We start from the raw sequence: 23,522 nt of genomic DNA on the forward strand, positions 1-23,522 counted from the left end.
TGTCAAAATGGCGCTAAAACAAGATGTCCGCTTTTTATATGGAGAGGGACATGTGATTTCAGCAGCCAATAACACAAGCCGTAGTGTCAGGACATTTTGGATGTTTCCTGTGCCCTGATTGGCTAGCCGCAATGTGCACACATAAAGTTGGGGGGAAAAAAGTTTACCAGAACGCCACGGCTCTGAGCTCTGCAAAACCCCTCACCTCATCAAACACATGCAAAACGCTCATGATCTTTTTCTGAACAAATTCACTCTTCACTATTTATGATATCCATTCAAAATGTAGTATTATATTGGTCAACAAGTAATGCATGGTCATGACATGTCCAGAAGAGCGGGCATCACTCTTTGAACATCTGTCTAATAGATGGAGTACCAAGCAGGAACACCACTCTATGGCAACAAAATGCTCTAGAACTGCTGAAAATGTTGTTATACTGATGTACAACAGAGCAATTGGATCCTTTGGGAATTGATGTCTTGATCCAGTGCCTCCTTTCTTCTTCCAATGCGTCCTCCTCTCTTCTGCTTCGTGTGAATGACGTGTCCTACGTCATCTACACAGAGTCCCTGGCATCGCGCTCCTGCAAACTTCCCAGCACTGACCAGGGCAGAATAAAGTGCTGCAGTGTCCATACTCTGGGGCTCTATGACAGTTCCCGGTGCATGCGCACTGCACTACATACAGAAGTACAGAATAGTTTGCTTGTGAAGGAGCACGATGCTGGGGACACTGTGTGGTTGACGCATGATGCTCCATCCACATACCGCAAAAAGGAAGACAGCATTTCAGTAAGAGAGGAGGCACGAGACAATGATGCCCATTGGACCTGATCGCCCCATAAGTGAGTATAATAAAATGTGTTTTTCTTGTCTTTCAGACTGGATTGGGGGTATCTATACAACATATTAGAATGCTGTATATGAGGGTTGAAAGGAACTGGCCTTACCTCATATGGGGCAAACTTAGAGACAGGTTCCCTTTAAAGGTTTTTTCCACTTTCAGCACAGTGAACCCCAACCACTGGCAGACAATTAACGTAGCAATACCAGCTTTTACTCATCGCTCACTGATGTAGCACTGGATCTCTGCCGCTGCTTCAGTCATTGTGTTTTGACTAAAGCAATTACATCCCATCGACAGCTTGCATGACCACTGCAGCCAGTCACTGAGCTCAGCTGTCTACATTGGCAAAGCCACTATGCTCATTAATTGGCTGCGGTGGTGTTGTCCACTATAGATGGAGCAATGATGGAGAGCCAAAGCTGGAGCAGAGGAGGTTTAGTACCAGCTGTTTTTATTATTTTACAGTATATGCTTGCCAAAATTAGAGATTCACCTGAAGGCAAAAAAACCATTTAACCTATTCATTTCAGTACAATTAATTCTTACAATTAGAGAAAAACTGTCCTTAAAGAAGTTGTCCACTACTTGGAAAACCCTTTCTCATTCCATATGTTAGGGCCTGATAAGATAAAAACACCTATAGTCACTTCCAATGCCAGGGGTGTCAGCACTTGTGTTCCTGGGACTTTCATGCAGTTGTTAGGACACATGAGCCTGACACACAATCACTGCTTGTGTCACTATCCTCGCCTTCAGGCGATAAGACGTATAAGTAACAAAGTCGCCAACTCGTATATAGTTAAGTAAATAAGGCAGCACACTGCAGCGCTAGAACATACAAACTTGAAAAACGAAATTTGAACTGCATTACTGCACTAGAAAACCTCTTCCTAGACTAAAATTCTCTCTCTCTGTGGAGGGGTATTGGACCTGCTGTAATTAAAACACCTGTTTGTATGTTCTAGCGCTGCAGTGTGCTGGCTTATTTACTTAACTATATACGAGTTGGCGACTCTAGGTTAAGCACCTGTTTACACTGAGTCTATGTTTGGATGTGCCGGTCAGGTTTTTGAAATGTATTCTCTAGCCTTCTGATCGTGCACTCCGCCTCCTAGCCACAGGTGTTTTAATTACAGCAGGTCCAATACCCCTCCACAGAGAGAGAGAATTTTAGTCTAGGAAGAGGTTTTCACATGTACCCATTCAGATGGAGACGTTTATTCTCAGCGAGGTAAGGCAAGTGTAGGACCTGGTATAAGAGAGATGCCGTAAAGGGGATACCAGGTACACATAAAATTGGCCATTTTTATGCGCTAAACGCTCTCATTTTTCATATTTCTAGTGCAGTAATGCAGTTCAAATTTCGTTTTTCAAGTTTGTATGTTCTAGCGCTGCAGTGTGCTGCCTTATTTACTTAACTATATACGAGTTGGCGACTCTAGGTTCAGCACCTGTTCACACTGTGTCTATGTTTGGATGTGCCGGTCAGGTTTTTGAAATATACTTTTGTATTTGGGCCTACTATCCGTGTCTGCGCCACTCATTACAGTTGTCCTCCACTGAACAAAGCTAGGCCACCTCTTTAGTCCTGTTACCAATTTTGAACTGCATTTAGCCTACTTTTTTTATTGTGGGCCTACAAACTGTGTCTGCGCCACTCATTACAGTTGTCCTCCACTGAACAAAGCTATGCCGCCTGTTTAGTCCTGTTACCATTTTTGAACTGCATTTAGCCTACTTTTGTATTTGGGTCTACTAACTGTGTCTGCGCCACTCATTATAGTTGTCCTCCACTGAACAAAGCTAGGCCGCCTGTTTAGTCCTGTTACCAATTTTGAACTGCATTTAGCCTACTTTTTTATTTTGGGCCTACTGACTGTGTCTGCGCCACTCATTACAGTTGTCCTCCACTGAACAAAGCAATGCTGCGTGTTTAGTCCTGTTACCAATTTTGAACTGCATTTAGCCTATTTTTGTATTTGGGCCTACTAACTGTGTCTGGCCACTCATTACAGCTGTCCTCCACTGAGCAAAGCAATGCCGCCTTTTTAGTCCTGTTACCAATTTTGAACTGCATTTAGCCTACTTTATTATTTGGGCCTATATCTGTTTCCTCCTCATCCTGCCCATTGCCCAGCCACTGCTAGATGAGTCTGCTGGTACATTGACCAAGACCACTACATTCCCCTTGCACTCTACACAGCCTTAATCTGACCCTGCTGAAAGTCAGGTCCCCTTCCCGCATACTATACCACCTTACACGGGGACAAAGAGGAAGGTGCAGATGAAAGTGCAGGTTCCTTCATCAGGTGGGGGGGCATACTTGTTAGCGACGTCACTGGCACAGGGCTCCTCATAGTATGCAAAAGTGTCTCTGGCAGTGGGAGGCGCCACTCGCCGTCAAACACACCGCCATACTATGATGGGCCCTGTGCCAGTACCAAGTGCCAATGAGTGGGCCCACCCTGCTTGCTCAGGATCACAGCCCTTGCAAAGTTGAAATACTTACCTTTCCCTGCTCCACCGCTGTGACATATTCCTCGCTTCCTGGGCCCACAAAAATCTTGAGCCAGCCCTACCCCCCACAACTTTCGCCAAATGACCCCCTGTTTTCAATGCCCAACTATTATTATAAAGTAAATTAAGATTGACAAGCTTAAGAAATAAGAATTTATGTTTTTGGCATTAAAATGGGCACTGTAGGTGTTTTCCTGTCCACTCACTGCCGAATTTGATTCCCCATTGACTTGCATTGGGTTTCGTATTTCGGTCGGCTCCCGACTTTTCGAAATAATCGGCCGATTTTACCCGACCCGACTTTTGACAAAGTCGGGTTTCGCAAAACCCAACTCGATCCTAAAAAAGTAAAAAAGTCGCTGAACTCTAATCATTACCATATAAATCATATCCAAAACTATTGGATGTCAATTAATATAATAAGAAAATAAGTGGTTAAATTCATTAAATAAAATAAATACATAAGTAAATCATATAGATTAAGTTAAATAGGGAATGTACACCCAGATAAAAATAATTAATATAATAATACAGCATAAGATAGGAAATGTGCACCAACATTAGTGTGCATTGTATAATTTTATATTACTAAAGCTTTAATGAATCTAAATGGATATTTTAAATGTACATATGTGACACAACCTACATACCCTTTGGATTTTCAATTTTTTTTTTGCAGCTTCAAACAATGGAACTCCCAAAAGAAACCTTCCACCCACACCCACTCACCACCCGATTACCAGAAGGACCAGCTCCCAAAGAACTCCACCATCCAGGTAAATAATGCCAACATGGAAAAAGGGACAGTCTCAATATCTTGCCAAATACTAATAATAGCTGTAATCTTGCATCTTCCAAGAATTGAGTCATGGAGTTACAGGATGTCCTCAATGTGACTGTGTGATTTGGTACGAAGATCAACTTGTTCGCAATGAGGCATATAAGGTCCATAGGAGCACCAAGTAGACAAATGTGCCACCAAACAATGACGGTACTAAAATGAACAAATTTAAAAACAGTTAAAAAACAAAAAACACACCTACTCTCTTTTTGTGCAAGAATTTTTGACAAATTACCCCCCTAGCACTTAACTGCAGTTGATCAATAGCTTGAATTTTCAATCTTGTAGGGTCAGAGTTGTGATACATTTTAAATTGTTTTGGCAAAGTTTTCAGAATACTTACGTCCTCGATTGTAGCCAATTTTTCAATATCTTATATGCTCTCTGGTCCTTATCCTCAATTCTCGTGTAGTTAAGCCTACGTAGATCTTTTTACACAAACAATGTGCATGATAAATTACCCCTTTTGAGGCACAAGTCAGTTTTTTTATTCATAGCTGACAGATTCTTGTGCCATCATGATTTGAGAAGGTCCTACTCTTAAAAAGGTTTTAACATGCTTTGCATGAGTTACAGGGAAAAAAGCCATTGCATTCCAATGTTGACAATTCTACACATGAGGTTGAGTGGTGGCTATGAACCAAAAGATCTTTCAAATTTTGGGACCGGATTGGCACGATCAATGGATGCTCAGACAAAAATGTATCAAATATAGGGTCAGTCCTTAAAACGTCCCAATGCTTCCATATTATGGCGGTAATACAGGCCATTGTCTATTATACTCAGTAATGAATCTAACCTGGTTTTTGTTCTGGAATTTACCATTGTTTCCTCTATTACCATACAACAGTTCTTCTCTAGTAAAGTTAGATGCTTTTCTATATCCTCTCTTAATTTGCCTGTTACTATATCCTCGATCCCTAAATTGATGTATAAGTTCCAATGAGTGAGATTCATAATTCACCTCCATAGTACAACTTTCTTTAACCCCTTAGGCCCAAGGGGTTGCACGTTAATGACCGGGCCAATTTTTACAATTCTGACCACTGTCCCTTTATGAGGTTATAACTCTGGAACGCTTCAACGAATCCTGATGATTCTGACACAATTTTCTTGGGACATATTGTACTTCATGATAGTGGTAAAATTTCTTCGATAAGACTTGCGTTTATTTGTGAAAAAATGGAAATTTAGCAAAAATTTTAAAAATTTCATAATTTTCCAACTTTGAATATTTATGCCCTTAAATCACAGAACTATGTCAAACAAAATACTTAATAAGTAACATTTCTAATATGTCTACTTTACATCAGCACATATATATATATACACAGCAGTATCATCTATATAACATATATACATCAGTAGCAGTATTGCCTATATAAGATATAGACTGCTATACGTAAATTATATAGGTGGTATAGTGATTATATACGTTATATAGGTGATACTGCTGTGTATATACTGTATATCGTTATATAGGCGATACTGGTGTGTGTATATACACGCACGTACATATATACAGCAGTATCACCTATATATAATGTATATACACACCAGTAGCAGTATTGCCTATATAATGTATATAGACTGCTGTATATACACTATATAGGTGATACTATCATCATACACAGCAGTAGCAGTATTGCCTATATAATGTGTAGACTACTGCATATACAGTACGTTATATAGGTGATACTGCTGTGTATAGTCGCACTATATATCTATGTATATATACATACATGCATACATACATTAGATGGTGGTCCGATTCTAACGCATCGGGTATTCTAGAATATGCATGTCCACATAGTATATTGCCCAGTTACGTAGTATATTGCCCAGTGACATAGTATATTGCGCAGCCATGTAGTATATTGCCCAGTAACGTAGTATATTGCCTAGTGACGTAGTATATTGCCCAGCGACGTAGTATATTGCCCAGTGACGTAGTATACAGCACAGAGCCACGTAGTATATTGCCCAGTTACGTAGTATACAGCACAGAGCCACGTAGTATATTGCACAGCGAAGTAGTATACAGCACAGAGCCACGTAGCATATTGGCCAGTCACGTAGTATATTGCCCAGGTACGTAGTATATTGCCCAGGCAGGTTTGTCACAGGTTAAAAAATAAAAAAATAAACATATACTCACCTTTCCGAGGGCCCCTTGTAGTCCACGGGAGCTTCCGGTCCCAGGGTTGGTATGAGCACAGGACCTGTGATGACGTCGCGGTCACATGACCGTGACGTCATGGCAGGTCTTTCTAGCGCAGGCGCGCAGGGCCTGTGATGACGTCGCGGTCACATGACCGTGACGTCATGGCAGGTCCTTCTCGCGCAGGCGCACAGGGCCTGTGATGATGTTGCGGTCACATGACCGTGACGTCATGGCAGGTCCTTCTCCCATACCATCTTTGCCACCGGAACCTGCAACGAGAAAGGCGGACGGCGCGAGCGACTACGGAGGGTGAGTATAGCAGGTTTTTTTTTTTATTATTATTTTTAACATTACATTTTTTACTATTGATGCCGCATAGGCAGCGTCAATAGTAAAAAGTTGGGGACACACAGGGTTAATAGCAGCGGTAACGGAGTGCGTTACCCGCGGCATAACGCAGTCCGTTACCACTGGCATTAACCCTGTGTTAGCATTGACCGGAGGGGAGTATGCGGGCAACAGGCACTGACTGCGGGGAGTAAGGAGCGGCCATTTTCTTCCGGACTGTGCCCGTCGCTGATTGGTCGCGGCAGCCATGACAGGCAGCTGGCGAGACCAATCAGCGAATGAATAACCGTGACAGACAGAAGGACAGACAGACAGACAGAAGTGACCCTTAGACAATTATATAGTATATATATATATATATATATATATATATATGTTTCACCTATATAATGTGTGTACAGCAGTCACAGTATCACATACAATACATACAGTTAGGGCCAGAAATATTTGGACAGTGACACAATTTTCGCGAGTTGGGCTCTGCATGCCACCACATTGGATTTGAAATGAAACCTCTACAACAGAATTCAAGTGCAGATTGTAACGTTTAATTTGAAGGGTTGAACAAAAATATCTGATAGAAAATGTAGGAATTGTACACATTTCTTTACAAACACTCCACATTTTAGGAGGTCAAAAGTAATTGGACAAATAAACATAACCCAAACAAAATATTTTTAGTTTCAATATTTTGTTGCAAATCCTTTGGAGGCAATCACTGCCTTAAGTCTGGAACCCATGGACATCACCAAACGCTGGGTTTCCTCCTTCTTAATGCTTTGCCAGGCCTTTACAGCCGCAGCCTTCAGGTCTTGCTTGTTTGTGGGTCTTTCCGTCTTAAGTCTGGATTTGAGCAAGTGAAATGCATGCTCAATTGGGTTTAGATCTGGAGATTGACTTGGCCATTGCAGAATGTTCCACTTTTTGGCACTCATGAACTCCTGGGTAGCTTTGGATGTATGCTTGGGGTCATTGTCCATCTGTACTATGAAGCGCCGTCCAATCAACTTTGCAGCATTTGGCTGAATCTGGGCTGAAAGTATATCCCGGTACACTTCAGAATTCATCCGGCTACTCTTGTCTGCTCTTATGTCATCAATAAACACAAGTGACCCAGTGCCATTGAAAGCCATGCATGCCCATGCCATCACGTTGCCTCCACCATGTTTTACAGAGGATGTGGTGTGCCTTGGATCATGTGCCGTTCCCTTTCTTCTCCAAACTTTTTTCTTCCCATCATTCTGGTACAGGTTGATCTTTGTCTCATCTGTCCATAGAATACTTTTCCAGAACTGAGCTGGCTTCTTGAGGTGTTTTTCTGCAAATTTAACTCTGGCCTGTCTATTTTTGGTATTGATGAATGGTTTGCATCTAGATGTGAACCCTTTGTATTTACTGTCATGGAGTCTTCTCTTTACTGTTGACTTAGAGACGGATACACCTACTTCACTGAGAGTGTACTGGACTTCAGTTGATGTTGTGAACGAGTTCTTCTTCACCAAATTAAGTATGCAGCGATCATCCACCACTGTTGTCATCCGTGGACGCCCAGGCCTTTTTGAGTTCCCAAGCTCACCAGTCAATTCCTTTTTTCACAGAATGTACCCAACTGTTGATTTTGCTACTCCAAGCATGTCTGCTATCTCTCTGATGGATTTTTTTTTTTTCAGCCTCAGGATGTTCTGCTTCACCTCAATTGAGAGTTCCTTTGACCGCATGTTGTCTGCTCACAGCAACAGCTTCCAAATGCAAAACCACACACCTGGAATCCACCCCTGACCTTTTAACTACTACATTGATTACAGGTTAAGAAGGGAGACAACTTCAGAGTTAATTGCAGCCCTTAGAGTCCATTGTCCAATTACTTTTGGTCCCTTGAAAAAGAGGACGCTATGCATTACAGAGCTATGATTCCTAATCCCTTTCTCCGATTTGGATGTGGAAACTATCATATTGCAGCTGGGAGTGTGCACTTTCAGCCCATATTATATATAAAATTGTATTTCTGAACATGTTTTTGTAAACAGCTAAAATAACAAAACTTGTGTCACTGTCCAAATATTTCTGGCCCTAACTGTAGGTGATACTACAACTATACACATCAGTCGCAGTATCAACTATATATTGTATATACAGAAGTTTCAATGTGATATATATTCAGCAGTCGCGGTGTCTCCTATGTACATCAGCCTCGGTGTCTCTTATGTGATGTATGCATCATAACATAGTATAATGCTGTCTTAATTATATTATATTAATATATATATATATATATATATATATAAAATATGAGATGTTTAGTGTAGAGATGTTTATATGGTGTAGAGAGGTTTATATAGTGTGGCGCTATGTATATATTGTGGAATTCACACTATATATACACTGCCACATCTCTATACTATATAATATATACACCACTCTATATTCCTTAACACGGTAAAATGCCCCCCTCAGCTTATACACGAGTCATTGTCACAGAAAGATGGAGAGGGAGCAGCGGGTCACAGAGGCAGGAGCCGGCGACTGAGGTTAAAGCCTGTGCCGCTGCTAAAGAGAAATGAATATTCATTGCGCTGGCAGTGAATATTCTTCTCTCATACAGTGTGCACAGCCACAGCTGCCGGCTTCCAGCACACATCCTACTTACCTTCCCTGCGCACCTTCGCTGAATCTCATTCCGGGGCCAGCAGCGCTTCAGGCCGAGCGTTCATGTGTCCTCCGCTCATTAAGGTCATGAGTATTCACCCCTCTCCACTCCCATAGGTGTGGGTAAATATTGATTACCTTAATGAGCGGGGGACACGTGATCGCCCAGCCATAGGAGCTGCTGGCACCAGAACGAGATGCTGTGAGGGCATGCAGGGAAGGTAAGTAGGATGTGTTTTTTTTTTTAATAGGAACCATGCATACAAGAACAGGGATAAGGAGCCATGCATACAAGGACGGGGATAAGGAGCCATGCATACAAGGACGGGGATAAGGAGCCATGCACACAAGGACGGACGGGGATAAGGAGCCATGCATACAAGGACGGCGATAAGGAGCCATGCATACAAGGACGGGGATAAGGAGCCATGCATACAAGGACGGGGATAAGGAGCCATGCATACAAGAATGGAATAAGAAGCCCATGCATAAAAAGATGGGGATAAGGAGCAATGTATACAAGTGATATGGAAATATGGGTTGGATAAATCTATCCCGTGTGTGCTGCGGCCGTTCCCAATAAGGCTGGAGTCACACTCAGCGTAAGACAATACGGTCCGTATATTACGGCCGTAATACGCTGAAAAGTCCCCAAAATAGTGGTCCGTACCTCCTCCGTAGGCAGGGTGTGTCAGCGTATTTTGCACATGGCATCCTCCGTATGTAATCCGTATGGCATCCGTACTGCGTGTTTTTCTCGCAGGCTTGCAAAAATGACATACGGCTATACAAGGGATCCATGTGTAAAAAAAAAAAAAAAACCACCATATACTGTATATACTCGAGTATAAGCCGACCCGAGTATAAGCCGACCCCCCTAATTTTGCCACAAAAAACTGGGAAAACTTATTGACTCGAGTATAAGCCTAGGGTGGAAATGCAGCATTTACCGGTGAATTTCAAAAATAAAAATAGATCATTATTTCCCCATAGCTGTGCCATATAGTGCTCTGCACCGTTCATTATTGCCCTATAGCTCTGCCCCATATAGTGCTCTGCACCGTTCATTTTGTCCCATAGCTGTGCCCCATACTGTGCTCGGCACCGTTCATTATTGCCCCATATCTGTGCCCCATATAGTGCTCTGCACCGTTCATTTTGTCCCATAGCTGTGCCCCATACTATGCTCGGCACCGTTCATTATTGCCCCTTATCTGTGCCCCATATACAATGCTCTGCACCGTTCATTTTGTCCCATAGCTGTGCCCCATACTGTGCTCGGCACCGTTCATTATTGCCCCATATCTGTGCCCTATATACAATGCTCTGCACTGTTCATTTTGTCCCATAGCTGTGCCCCATACTGTGCTCGGCACCGTTCATTATTGCCCCATATCTGTGCCCCATATACAATGCTCTGCACCGTTCATTTTGTCCCATAGCTGTGCCCCATACAGTGCTCTGCACCGTTCATTGTGCCCCATACAGTGCTCTGCACCGTTCATTGTGCCCCATACAGTGCTCTGCACCGTTCATTGTGCCCCATACAGTGCTCTGCACCGTTCATTTTGTCCCATAGATGCTCCACATAAATCTGTGCCACCGCTGCTGCTGCAATAAAAAAAAAAAAAACACATACTCACCTCTCTTGCTTGCAGCTCCCGGCGTCTCATTTCGGCGTCCGGTCCCGGCGTCTCTGCTCTGACTGATCAGGCAGAGGGCGCCGCGCACACTATATGCGTCATCGCGTCCTCTGACCTGAACAGTCAGAGCGCAGACGCCGGGAAGATGGAGCGGCGCCCGGCGGCTGGAACGCGGACAGGTGAATATTACATACTTACCTGGTCCCAGCGATCCTGACGCTCCCTCTGCCTGTCACACGGTCTTCGGTGCCGCAGCCTCTTTCTCTATCAGCGGTCACCGGCACCGCTGATTAGAGAAATGAATACGCGGCTCCACCCCTATGGGAGGTGGAGCCGCCTATTCATTTTTCTAATGAGCGGTGCCGGTGACCGCTGAAGAGGGGAAGAGCTGCAGCACAGAAGACCGTGGGACAGCAGAGTGAGCGTCAGGATCGCTGGGACTAGGTAAGTATGCCTCAGCGCCTTCACCCCCTCACCCGCCGACCCTGCCACCCACCTTGACTCGAGTATAAGCCGAGAGGGGCACTTTCAGCCCAAAATTTGGGCTGAAAATCTCGGCTTATACTCGAGTATATACGGTATATATAAAAGGAGTAACCTTCCAATCAATCATATAGTGCGTATATACACACCCGCAAGAAAGAAAAAAAAAAATCCTGCAGGTGTAGCCAATAGTATCCCCAATGCAGCGGTCATAGATGACAATGCACAAAGATTATTTAAATAGAATATAAGAAATATGTATGTATTAATTTTAAATATATTAAGACTATTAGGGAATAAATATATCTTAGTAACAAGTGCAATGTCACCGACAGCCGCAGCATCATGGACAACCACAGTGCGGTCACCAAAATGTTCACAGTACATATAGAGGAAGGACCATAGTTACCAAATGTAAGCCACCAGTCAGGGACCCACGAGTCCCTTACTGGTGGCTTACATTTGGTAACTATGGTCCTTCCTCTATATGTACTGTGAACATTTTGGTGACCGCACGGTGGTTGTCCATGATGCTGCGGCTGTCGGTGACATTGCACTTGTTACTAAGATATATTTATTCCCTAATAGTCTTAATATATTTAAAATTAATACATACATATTTCTTATATTCTATTTAAATAATCTTTGTGCATTGTCATCTATGACCGCTGCATTGGGGATACTACTGGCTACACCTGCAGGATTTTTTTTTTTCTTTCTTGCGGGTGTGTATATACGCACTATATGATTGATTGGAAGGTTACTCCTTTTATATATATATATAGTTCTTTGCCACTGTTCCAGTCATACCTGTCGATTGTCTCTGTATTTTGGTTGCTCCATAATTTTATGTGTGGTATATGGTTTTAGATATGTTCAAAATAAAGTTTGTATTTTTTCATATGTTATGGCCTGGTGTTCATTCTTGGTGTTAGTAATAATTATCACTTGGCTTAATTTTGATTAAAGGCGATATTATAGGTGTTAATAGTTGTCTTGACTCATGTCATGTAAGCTGGGGGCTTGTCCTGCCAATCTGCCTTTGGCCCACTCTCTGAGCTGTTCAATTAGCTGTGGTCCTGACTCCCAAGCATGTACATCTAATTCTGCTGGAAGTTTGAATTGTTCCTTCATGATTGGCCAGAGTGCATCACTGCTTTTCAGTTCTATTTATGGCCCAGAGATCATTCCAGGTGGCTGCATATGTTCGCTGGTTCTGCTACATTCTTCAGTAAAATGGCATGGGATGCATCCCCGGGTCAGAAAGATTGTCACCTGACTTGAAGTGCAGTGCACATAGTGTAATGGTGGTGCCTCTATCTGCCCCTGCATTCTTGGTGCCTGTGGGTTTCTTTTCCTGGTACTGGGCAGCATGTTCCCTCCTCATCTTCATCAGAGGAATAGTTGTGATAGCGTGTGCTGGGGTCATACACTGGCTGATTTTGGACTTAGAAGCTGCCTTTTTGTGTGAGGATGTTTCCCCCCTTGCTGAAGCTCTGGTGGACTAGGCTTATAGCTCTATGTTGATGTGAATGTATACAGCTCTGACCGGTGCTGCAGTTGTACATTATCAACAGATGGTGAGTCCTCCCCCCTCTGCACCTAGGGCTGAGCTGTCTGCTGCCTGGTGTGTCTGTATCTTGGGGGGTGCCTTCTACTGGGGGATCTCCACCTTCCTCCCCCCGATACCATGACTGTCAGAGGCTGGGCTGTATTGGGAACATAGAAGGGGTGCCTTGTGCTGTGAGCACCGGATACAGAGACACCTCACTGCTTGAATCTGGCATCTGCCCGACAGGCGGAAAAGCAGTAGAAGGAGAGTGTGAAACAGGAGGAGAAACATGGTGCAGAGGAAAAATAGGAGGTAGAGATGTGAGGTGCGCAGAAGGCGGGACATGCAGAGGTGAAGATTGAGGGAGGGGAGCTGAAGCCAGGTGGTTTAGAGAAGGGGGAGAGAGGGAAGGTGAGTGAAGGAGGAAAGAGGTGTGGAGAAGAAGGAGAAGGAGGACTAGATGTGTAGAGGAGATAGAGAGGGAGAGGAAAAGAGAGTGAGAGAGGAGAAGGAGGAGAGAAAGAGTGACAGAGAAAAAGGAGGATAGAGAGAAGAAAGATGGAGGAGAAAGACAAGAAGAAAATTCCTTCTTCTTTGATGGCAGATGCAGCCTGAGACTGCATGGTCAGAGCAAAAGTGCCATCTCCATGTACAAAGGTTGGGCGGGGCGCACCACATACTGTGCAAAAACTCCCTATACCATGGATTCTGCTGAGAGCAGACTGCGCAGATCCAATATCTCCCATCTTATACACACAAAAATCACTTCCTGGTTTGCTCACATATCTCTCTGTACCACCTAAACGATGTAAGCTCTGCTGCTACTGTATACCATGTATCAGCATTCAGCAATGTAACATCAGCTAACTTCCCTTATTTTCCTTTCTATGTCATGCCATTCTGCAGCTTGAAGTCTGCCATTCTTATGGATTTCACATACTTTATACCTTCTAAAATTCTTCACGTACTTAACACCTTAGTATTCTGCCACTATCTGGGGGCCGTTTTCTCATCAGGAAGTAAAAGACCCTCCTGTTGCTTGGCCACTTTATTCCCCATTGCAAAAAAAAAATGAAAAACAAACAAAAAAGGAAAAAAACAGCAAAAAACTTCAGAAAGATTCTTCCTTTTTTCAAAGAAAACCCAGAGATAGAAAGGAAAACTTTCGGAAACTAAAAAAAAACTAAAAAAAAACTTTAAAATGAAAAAAGACAGAAGGAAAATTTTAAGAAAAGTAAAAATTTAAAACGGCTTCTCTCTCTCTTTTTTTTTCCTAAACTATCTGCGCTCAAACACAGTTACACACACACTTCCTCTTTTCTTATGCTGCTGTATGCAATGTTACCAAAAATCACGTATGTCACATCAAAAATTATCTAGTTTCATCTCTTCAAATAAATGCTATGCCATAGCCAGATATATGCAAAAACAGGAAACTTAGCAAAAAGGAAAAAAAAACAGATATGACAGTGTGATTTACAATGGATATATCTCTGCTTGCGGTGTGGAAAAGGGGAAGTTCAGAAGAGAAAAAGAAAAAAAACCTTTCTTTTACAATTGTATGCTCTTAAAGCAGCGATACATGAATCGAACCAAACAGATAGACGTCCGGGAGATGCCTCTTTTCATTCTGTGACACATGCAGGTTGTGCTGGGAACAGACTACTGCCAATCGCACTGGGCACACATGTGCCCGGGCCGCCTGAGTGAGAAACACAGCACGTGGGAAATCTACCACCCCGGTCCGTTCTACCTAACTGGATAGCCGGCACTACGGGAATCTGCAGCAGCCCTCTAAGTTATCACTACCCGTGCCTGGATATGGAGCCACCTGCCCCGGAACTGAGCTGTTCCTCCTATGCACGGGAATCCTGCAATAACTTATCGAGCAATTTGACCTCCTGCGGTCTGTTACCCAGCAACCACAAGCAGCACTGTTCCTTGCTTCTCCCGGATCTTACACAAACACAGGACACATACACGGCACACAGCAGACACCTTGACTTATATCCCAGGGTTTAGGTTCAGGCTTGGACTTTTTACACTACCTGGGAATGCGGTGGTGATCACACCAGACCGGCAAGAGGTATAGACCCGGACTGGGCACAGGGGACTTTCAGGTAAGATGATAACATTTTCTTACCTTACTTATGGAGCTGCGCAGTCTCCGTCCCGTGAACCAAGGCCGTGGCCAACACCTCCGTCTCTCCGGTCAGCGGGGTCCCGTGTGTTTCGTCCACGCCTCGCAGTTGGGGGCCATTTGATATGGAAATTTGGGTTGGATAAATCTATCCTGTGTGTGTTGCGGCCGTTCCCAATAAGACTGAGTATTTTGAGCGCTCAAGAATGAGTCTGTACACGATTGTGACAGGAAAGCATTCCATCAATACTGATCCTTTATTTCCTGATACATAGTTTTATAATTGCATATAGAAAGGAGTGGTTAGGGGTGGTTACTTAATTACCGTATTGTCTAGCTCCTCTGTTATTGGTTATCTGAATATATATGGAATATTGTGATTAATGCACATATGATTGCTGATTAAGCAACTAAAATGTATCTCTGCATCTAGGACAAAGTTGAGACATCTCATCAGCACTTAAGACATCTGGAGTTCTTCCGCTTTTTTGGGTGGAAATCACCGAACAGTCTGTCTGGCTTATATCAGTTTATGTCAGCGATTTTAAGCCATTGATTATAGTGTATATAGATATATTTGCGTTTATATGAGTATATGAGTATACATGATTATAGAGGAGTATACATGCAAGTGAGATCTACATGATATAAATATTTCTATCACACAAGGACGGGGATAAGGAGCCATGCAAACAAGGACGGGGATAAGGAGCCATGCATACAAGGATGGGGATGAGGAGCCATGCATACAAGGATGGTAATAAGAAGCCCATGCATAAAAAGACGGGGATAAGGAGCAATGTATACAAGGACGGGGATAAGGAGCCATGCAAACAAGGACAGGGATAAGTAGCTATGCATACAAGGATGGGGATAAGGAGCCATGCATACAAGGATAGGGATGAGGAGCCATGCATACAAGGATAGGGATGAGGAGCCATGCATACAAAGATAGGGATGAGGAGCCATGCATACAAGGATGGGGATGAGGAGCCATGCATACAAGGACGGGGATGTGGGGACAATGTATACCCAGGTTATACTCGAGTTAATAAGTTTTCCCAGTTTGTTGTGGCCAAATTAGGTGCCTCTGCTTATACTCAGGTCGGCTTATACTCGAGTATACACATTATATTGTGGAGCTGTTTATACTTCTACTGTCCTGCATAAATGGTGTAATTCTCAGTATCTATTCTTATTATGTATGTGTGTGTATCTATATATCTAGCTATCATTCCGATTAATTGTGAGAAAACTAGCAGACTCTTTATTAGTTGATGTGGCAATGGTTCGGATCCATAACTGAACATTTCTCTGATATGGAAGTGAAATGTTGCCACATGGGCTAATAAAGAGTATAAAAAAAAATCTGTTCCATTTTCTTCCACAAAAGTGGTATGATTTTCTTCTCACATCAGATGCCATATTCTACTGTGATTCCACCCTAATGAGTAACTGTATTAAGCCCACGTTCACACGATCAGTATTTGGTCAGTATTTTACATCAGTATTTGTAGCCAAAACCAGGAGTGGAACAAATAGAGAAAAAGTATAATAGAAGCATATGCACCACTTCTGCATTTATCACCCACTCCTGGTTTTGGCTACAAATACTGAGGTGAAACACTGACCAAGTCTGAGCATGTGACCGTGGCCTTATTCTGCATATATACACTGCACAGTACCACTCCTTCTGTCCTGTATATATACACTGCACAGTACCACTCCTCCTGTATATATACACTGCACAGTACCACTCCTCCTGTCCTGTATATATACACTGCACAGTACCACTCTTCCTGTCCTGTATATATACACTGCACAGTACCACTCCTCCTGTCCTGTATATACACTGCACAGTACTACTCCTCCTGTCCTGTATATATACACTGCACAGTACCACTCTTCCTGTCCTGTATATATACACTGCACAGTACCGCTCCTCCTGTCCTGTATATATACACTGCATAGTGCCACTCCTCCTGTCCTGTATATATATTCTGCACAGTACCACTCCTCCTGTCCTGTATATACACTGCACAGTACTACTCCTCCTGTCCTGTATATATACACTGCACAGTACCGCTCCTCCTGTCCTGTATATATACACTGCATAGTACCACTCTTCCTGTCCTATATATACACTGCACAGTACCACTCCTCCTGTCCTGTATATACACTGCACAGTACTACTCCTCCTGTCCTGTATATATACACTGCACAGTACCACTCTTCCTGTCCTGTATATATACACTGCACAGTACCGCTCCTCCTGTCCTGTATATATACACTGCATAGTGCCACTCCTCCTGTCCTGTATATATACACTGCACAGTACCACTCTTCCTGTCCTGTATATATATTCTGCACAGTACCACTCCTCCTGTCCTGTATATATACACTGCACAGTACCACTCCTACTGTCCTGTATATATACACTGCACAGTACCACTCCTCCTGTCCTGTATATATACACTGCACAGTACTGCTCCTCCTGTATATATACACTGCACAGTACCACTCCTCCTGTCCTGTATATATACACTGCACAGTACCACTCTTCCTGTCCTGTATATATAAACTGCACAGTACCGCTCCTCCTGTCCTGTATATATACACTGCATAGTGCCACTCCTCCTGTCCTGTATATATACACTGCACAGTACCACTCTTCCTGTCCTGTATATATACACTGCATAGTGCCACTCCTCCTGTCCTGTATATATACACTGCACAGTACCACTCTTCCTGTCCTGTATATATATTCTGCACAGTACCACTCCCCCTGTCCTGTATATATACACTGCACAGTACCACTCTTCCTGTCCTGTATATATACACTGCACAGTACCACTCCTCCTGTCCTGTATATATACACTGCACAGTACCACTCCTCCTGTCCTGTATATATACACTGCACAGTACCACTCCTCCTGTCCTGTATATATACACTGCACAGTACCGCTCGTCCTGTCCTGTATATATAAACTGCACAGTACCACTCCTCCTGTCCTGTATATATACACTGCACAGTACCACTCCTACTGTCCTGTATATATACACTGCACAGTACCACTCCTCCTGTCCTGTATATATACACTGCACAGTACCGCTCGTCCTGTCCTGTATATATAAACTGCACAGTACCACTCCTCCTGTCCTGTATATATACACTGCACAGTACCACTCCTACTGTCCTGTATATATACACTGCACAGTACCACTCCTCCTGTCCTGTATATATACACTGCACAGTACCATTCCTCCTGTCCTGTATATATACACTGCACAGTACCACTCCTCCTGTCCTGTATATATACACCGCACAGTACCACTCCTCCTGTCCTGTATATATACACTGCACAGTACCACTCCTCCTGTCCTGTATATATACACTGCACAGTACCACTCTTCCTGTCCTGTATATATATTCTGCACAGTACCACTCCTCCTGTCCTGTATATATACACTGCACAGTACCGCTCCTCCTGTCCTGTATATATACACTGCACAGTACCACTCCTCCTGTCCTGTATATATACACTGCACAGTACCACTCCTCCTGTCCTGTATATATACACTGCACAGTACCACTCATCCTGTCCTGTATATATACACTGCATAGTGCCACTCCTCCTGTCCTGTATATATACACTGCACAGCACCACTCCTCCTGTCCTGTATATATACACTGCATAGTACCACTCTTCCTGTCCTGTATATATATTCTGCACAGTACCACTCCTCCTGTCCTGTATATATACACTGCACAGTACCGCTCCTCCTGTCCTGTATATATACACTGCACAGTACCACTCCTCCTGTCCTGTATATATACACTGCACAGTACCACTCCTCCTGTCCTGTATATATACACTGCACAGTACCACTCATCCTGTCCTGTATATATACACTGCATAGTGCCACTCCTCCTGTCCTGTATATATACACTGCACAGTACCACTCCTCCTGTCCTGTATATACACTGCACAGTACCACTCATCCTGTCCTGTATATATACACTGCACAGTACCACTCCTCCTGTCCTGTATATATACACTGCACAGTACCACTCCTCCTGTCCTGTATATATACACTGCACAGTACCACTCCTCCTATCCTGCATATATACACTGCACATTACCACTCCTCCTGTCCTGTATATATACACTGCACAGTACCACTCCTCCTGTCCTGTATATATACACTGCACAGTACCACTTTTCCTGTCCTGTATATATACACTGCACAGTACCACTCTTCCTGTCCTGTATATATACACTGCACAGTACCACTCCTCCTGTATATATACACTGCACAGTACCACTCCTCCTGTATATATACACTGCACAGTACCACTCCTCCTGTATATATACACTGCACAGTACCACTCCTCCTGTCCTGTATATACACTGCACAGTACCACTCCTCCTGTCCTGTATATATACACTGCACAGTACCACTTTTCCTGTCCTGTATATATACACTGCACAGTACCACTCCTCATGTCCTGTATATATACACTGCACAATACCACTCTTCCTGTCCTGTATATATACACTGCACAGTACCACTCCTCCTGTCCTGTATATATACACTGCACAGGACCTCTCCTCCTGTCCTGTATATATACACTGCACAGTACCACTCTTTCTGTCCTGTATATATACACTGCACAGTACCACTCCTCCTGTCCTGTATATATACACTGCACAGTACCACTCCTCCTGTCCTGTATATATACACTGCACAGTACCACTCATCCTGTCCTGTATATATACACTGCACAGTACCACTCCTCCTGTCCTGTATATATACACTGCACAGTACCACTCCTCCTGTCCTGTATATATACACTGCACAGTACCACTCCTCCTGTCCTGTATATATACACTGCACAGTACCACTCCTCCTGTCCTGTATATATACACTGCACAGTACCACTCTTCCTGTCCTGTATATATACACTGCACAGTACCACTCTTCCTGTCCTGTATATATACACTGCACAGTACCACTCCTCCTGTATATATACACTGCACAGTACCACTCCTCCTGTATATATACACTGCACAGTACCACTCCTCCTGTATATATACACTGCACAGTACCACTCCTCCTGTCCTGTATATACACTGCACAGTACTACTCCTCCTGTCCTGCATATATACACTGCACAGTACCACTCCTCCTGTCCTGTATATATACACTGCACAGTACCACTCTTCCTGTCCTGTATATATACACTGCACAGTACCACTCTTCCTATCCTGTATATATACACTGCACAGTACCACTCCTCCTGTCCTGTATATATAAACTGCACAGTACCACTCTTCCTATCCTGTATATATACACTGCACAGTACCACTCTTCCTATCCTGTATATATACACTGCACAGTACCACTCTTCCTATCCTGTATATATACACTGCACAGTACCACTCCTCCTGTCCTGTATATATATACACTGCACAGTACCACTCTTCCTATCCTGTATATATACACTGCAGAGTACCACTCCTCCTGTCCTGTATATATACACTGCACAGTACCACTCTTCCTATCCTGTATATATACACTGCACAGTACCACTCCTCCTGTCCTGTATATATACACTGCACAGTACCACTCTTCCTATCCTGTATATATACACTGCACAGTACCACTCCTCCTGTCCTGTATATACACTGCACAGTACCACTCCTCCTGTCCTGTATATATACACTGCACAGTACCACTCTTCCTATCCTGTATATATACACTGCACAGTACCACTCTTCCTATCCTGTATATATACACTGCACAGTATCACTCTTCCTATCCTGTATATATATACACTGCACAGTACCACTCTTCCTATCCTGTATATATACACTGCACAGTACCACTCCTCCTGTCCTGTATATACACACTGCACAGTACCACTCCTCCTGTCCTGTATATACACACTGCACAGTACCACTCTTCCTATCCTGTATATATACACTGCACAGTACCACTCCTCCTGTCCTGTATATATACACTGCACAGTACCACTCTTCCTATCCTGTATATATACACTGCACAGTACCACTCCTCCTGTCCTGTATATACACACTGCACAGTACCACTCTTCCTATCCTGTATATATACACTGCACAGTACAACTCCTCCTGTCCTGTACGAGGGGCGATCCAAAAGTAATGATGATCAATACTAAACACAATGAATATAGTCAAAAATAAATTTATTTTTCTACATAGTCTCCTAACAAGTCTATACATTTAGTCCATCTCTTTTCTAAACTTAGAATTCCCTTCGAAAAAAATTCTTGATCTTGACCCTCTCTTCGATCTGTCAATACAACTTCTTCAACTTTTTCCACGTTTTCTTCATTGAGGGACGTGGATGGGCGTCCTTCACGATGGTTATTTTCCGTCGATGTTCTTCCCAGCTTAAATTCCTTGGCCCAGCGTGCAACTGTGGAATATGGAGGAGAAGAGTCCCCCAATGTTTCCACCAAGTCGCTGTGTATGTCTTTGGTAGTCATTTTTTTTCAAGCAGAGGTATTTGATGACAGCTCTGAGCTCGTTTTTTTTCCATTTTGATGTTCACTCCTCGGCAGTTCATATTCAAATGAATGTAGCTCCCGGGAATCGTGGTCTATTTAAGTAAAAAAATTTTCCTAGAATAGTGGGTACCTAAGAGAGAAGAAAACATTTTATTTTAATTTCTGTGTGCAATAGAAATAACCGATTATCATTACTTTTGGATCGCCCCTCGTATATATACCCACTGTACAGTACCACTCCTCCTGTCCTGTATATATACACTGCACAGTACCACTCCTCCTGTCCCGTATATATACACTGCACAGTACCACTCCTCCTGTCCTGTATATATACACTGCACAGTACCACTCTTCCTATCCTGTATATATACACTGCACAGTACCACTCTTCCTATCCTGTATAGATACACTGCACAGTACCACTCTTCCTATCCTGTATATATACACTGCACAGTACTGCTCCTCCTGTCCTGTATATATACACTGCACAGTACCACTCCTCCTGTCCTGTGTATATACACTGCACAGTACCACTCTTCCTATCCTGTATATATACACTGCACAGTACCACTCTTCCTATCCTGTATATATACACTGCACAGTATCACTCTTCCTATCCTGTATATATATACACTGCACAGTACAGCTCCTCCTGTCCTGTATATATACACTGCACAGTACCACTCTTCCTATCCTGTATATATACACTGCACAGTACCACTCTTCCTATCCTGTATATATACACTGCACAGTACCACTCTTCCTGTCCTGTATATATACACTGCACAGTACCACTCCTCCTATCCTGTATATATACACTGCACAGTACTGCTCCTCCTGTCCTGTATATATACACTGCACAGTACCACTCTTCCTATCCTGTATATATACACTGCACAGTATCACTCTTCCTATCCTGTATATATATACACTGCACAGTACTGCTCCTCCTGTCCTGCATATATACACTGCACAGTACCACTCTTCCTATCCTGTATATATACACTGCACAGTACCACTTTTCCTATCCTGTATATATACACTGCACAGTACCACTCTTCCTATCCTGTATATATACACTGCACAGTACCACTCTTCCTATCCTGTATTTATACACTGCACAGTACTGCTCCTCCTGTCCTGTATATATACACTGCACAGTACCACTCTTCCTATCCTGTATATATACACTGCACAGTACCACTCTTCCTATCCTGTATATATACACTGCACAGTACCACTCTTCCTGTCCTGTATATATACACTGCACAGTACCACTCCTCCTGTCCTGTATATATACACTGCACAGTACCACTCTTCCTATCCTGTATATATACAATGCACAGTATTACTCTTCCTATCCTGTATATATACACTGCACAGTACCACTCCTCCTGTCCTGTATATATATTCTGCACAGTACCACTCCTCCTGTCCTGTATATATACACTGCACAGTACCACTCCTCCTGTCCTGTATATATACACTGCACAGTACCACTTCTCCTGTCCTGTATATATACACTGCACAGTACCACTCCTCCTGTCCTGTATATATACACTGCACAGTACCACTCCTCCTGTCCTGTATATATATACTGCACAGTACCACTCCTCCTGTCCTGTATATATACACTGCACAGTACCACTCTTCCTGTCCTGTATATATACACTGCACAGTACCACTCCTCCTGTCCTGTATATATACACTGCACAGTACCACTCTTCCTATCCTGTATATATACAATGCACAGTATTACTCTTCCTATCCTGTATATATACACTG

General features: G+C 43.2%; 3 protein-coding genes across 3 annotated transcripts in view; 1 reads left to right on the plus strand and 2 right to left on the minus strand.

The window, feature by feature from the left end:
- Positions 1 to 23,522, minus strand: part of LOC138644847 (gamma-crystallin 1-like) — a 404,828-nt gene that overhangs the window by 317,930 nt on the left and 63,376 nt on the right. The window lies entirely within an intron of this gene.
- Positions 1 to 23,522, minus strand: part of LOC138644848 (gamma-crystallin-3-like) — a 241,728-nt gene that overhangs the window by 154,824 nt on the left and 63,382 nt on the right. The window lies entirely within an intron of this gene.
- The window catches only part of LOC138646105 (protein unc-93 homolog A-like), a 100,814-nt gene that overhangs the window by 7,777 nt on the left and 69,515 nt on the right, over positions 1 to 23,522 (plus strand). Inside the window, exon 2 of the mRNA XM_069735570.1 lies at positions 4,047 to 4,143. Within this exon, the coding sequence (XP_069591671.1) occupies positions 4,056 to 4,143 (88 nt within the window). The 5' untranslated portion in view covers positions 4,047 to 4,055. The remainder of the gene's footprint in view (positions 1 to 4,046; positions 4,144 to 23,522) is intronic.

This window comes from Ranitomeya imitator, chromosome 7, assembly GCF_032444005.1.
Source record: "Ranitomeya imitator isolate aRanImi1 chromosome 7, aRanImi1.pri, whole genome shotgun sequence".
Taxonomy (NCBI): domain Eukaryota; kingdom Metazoa; phylum Chordata; class Amphibia; order Anura; family Dendrobatidae; genus Ranitomeya; species Ranitomeya imitator.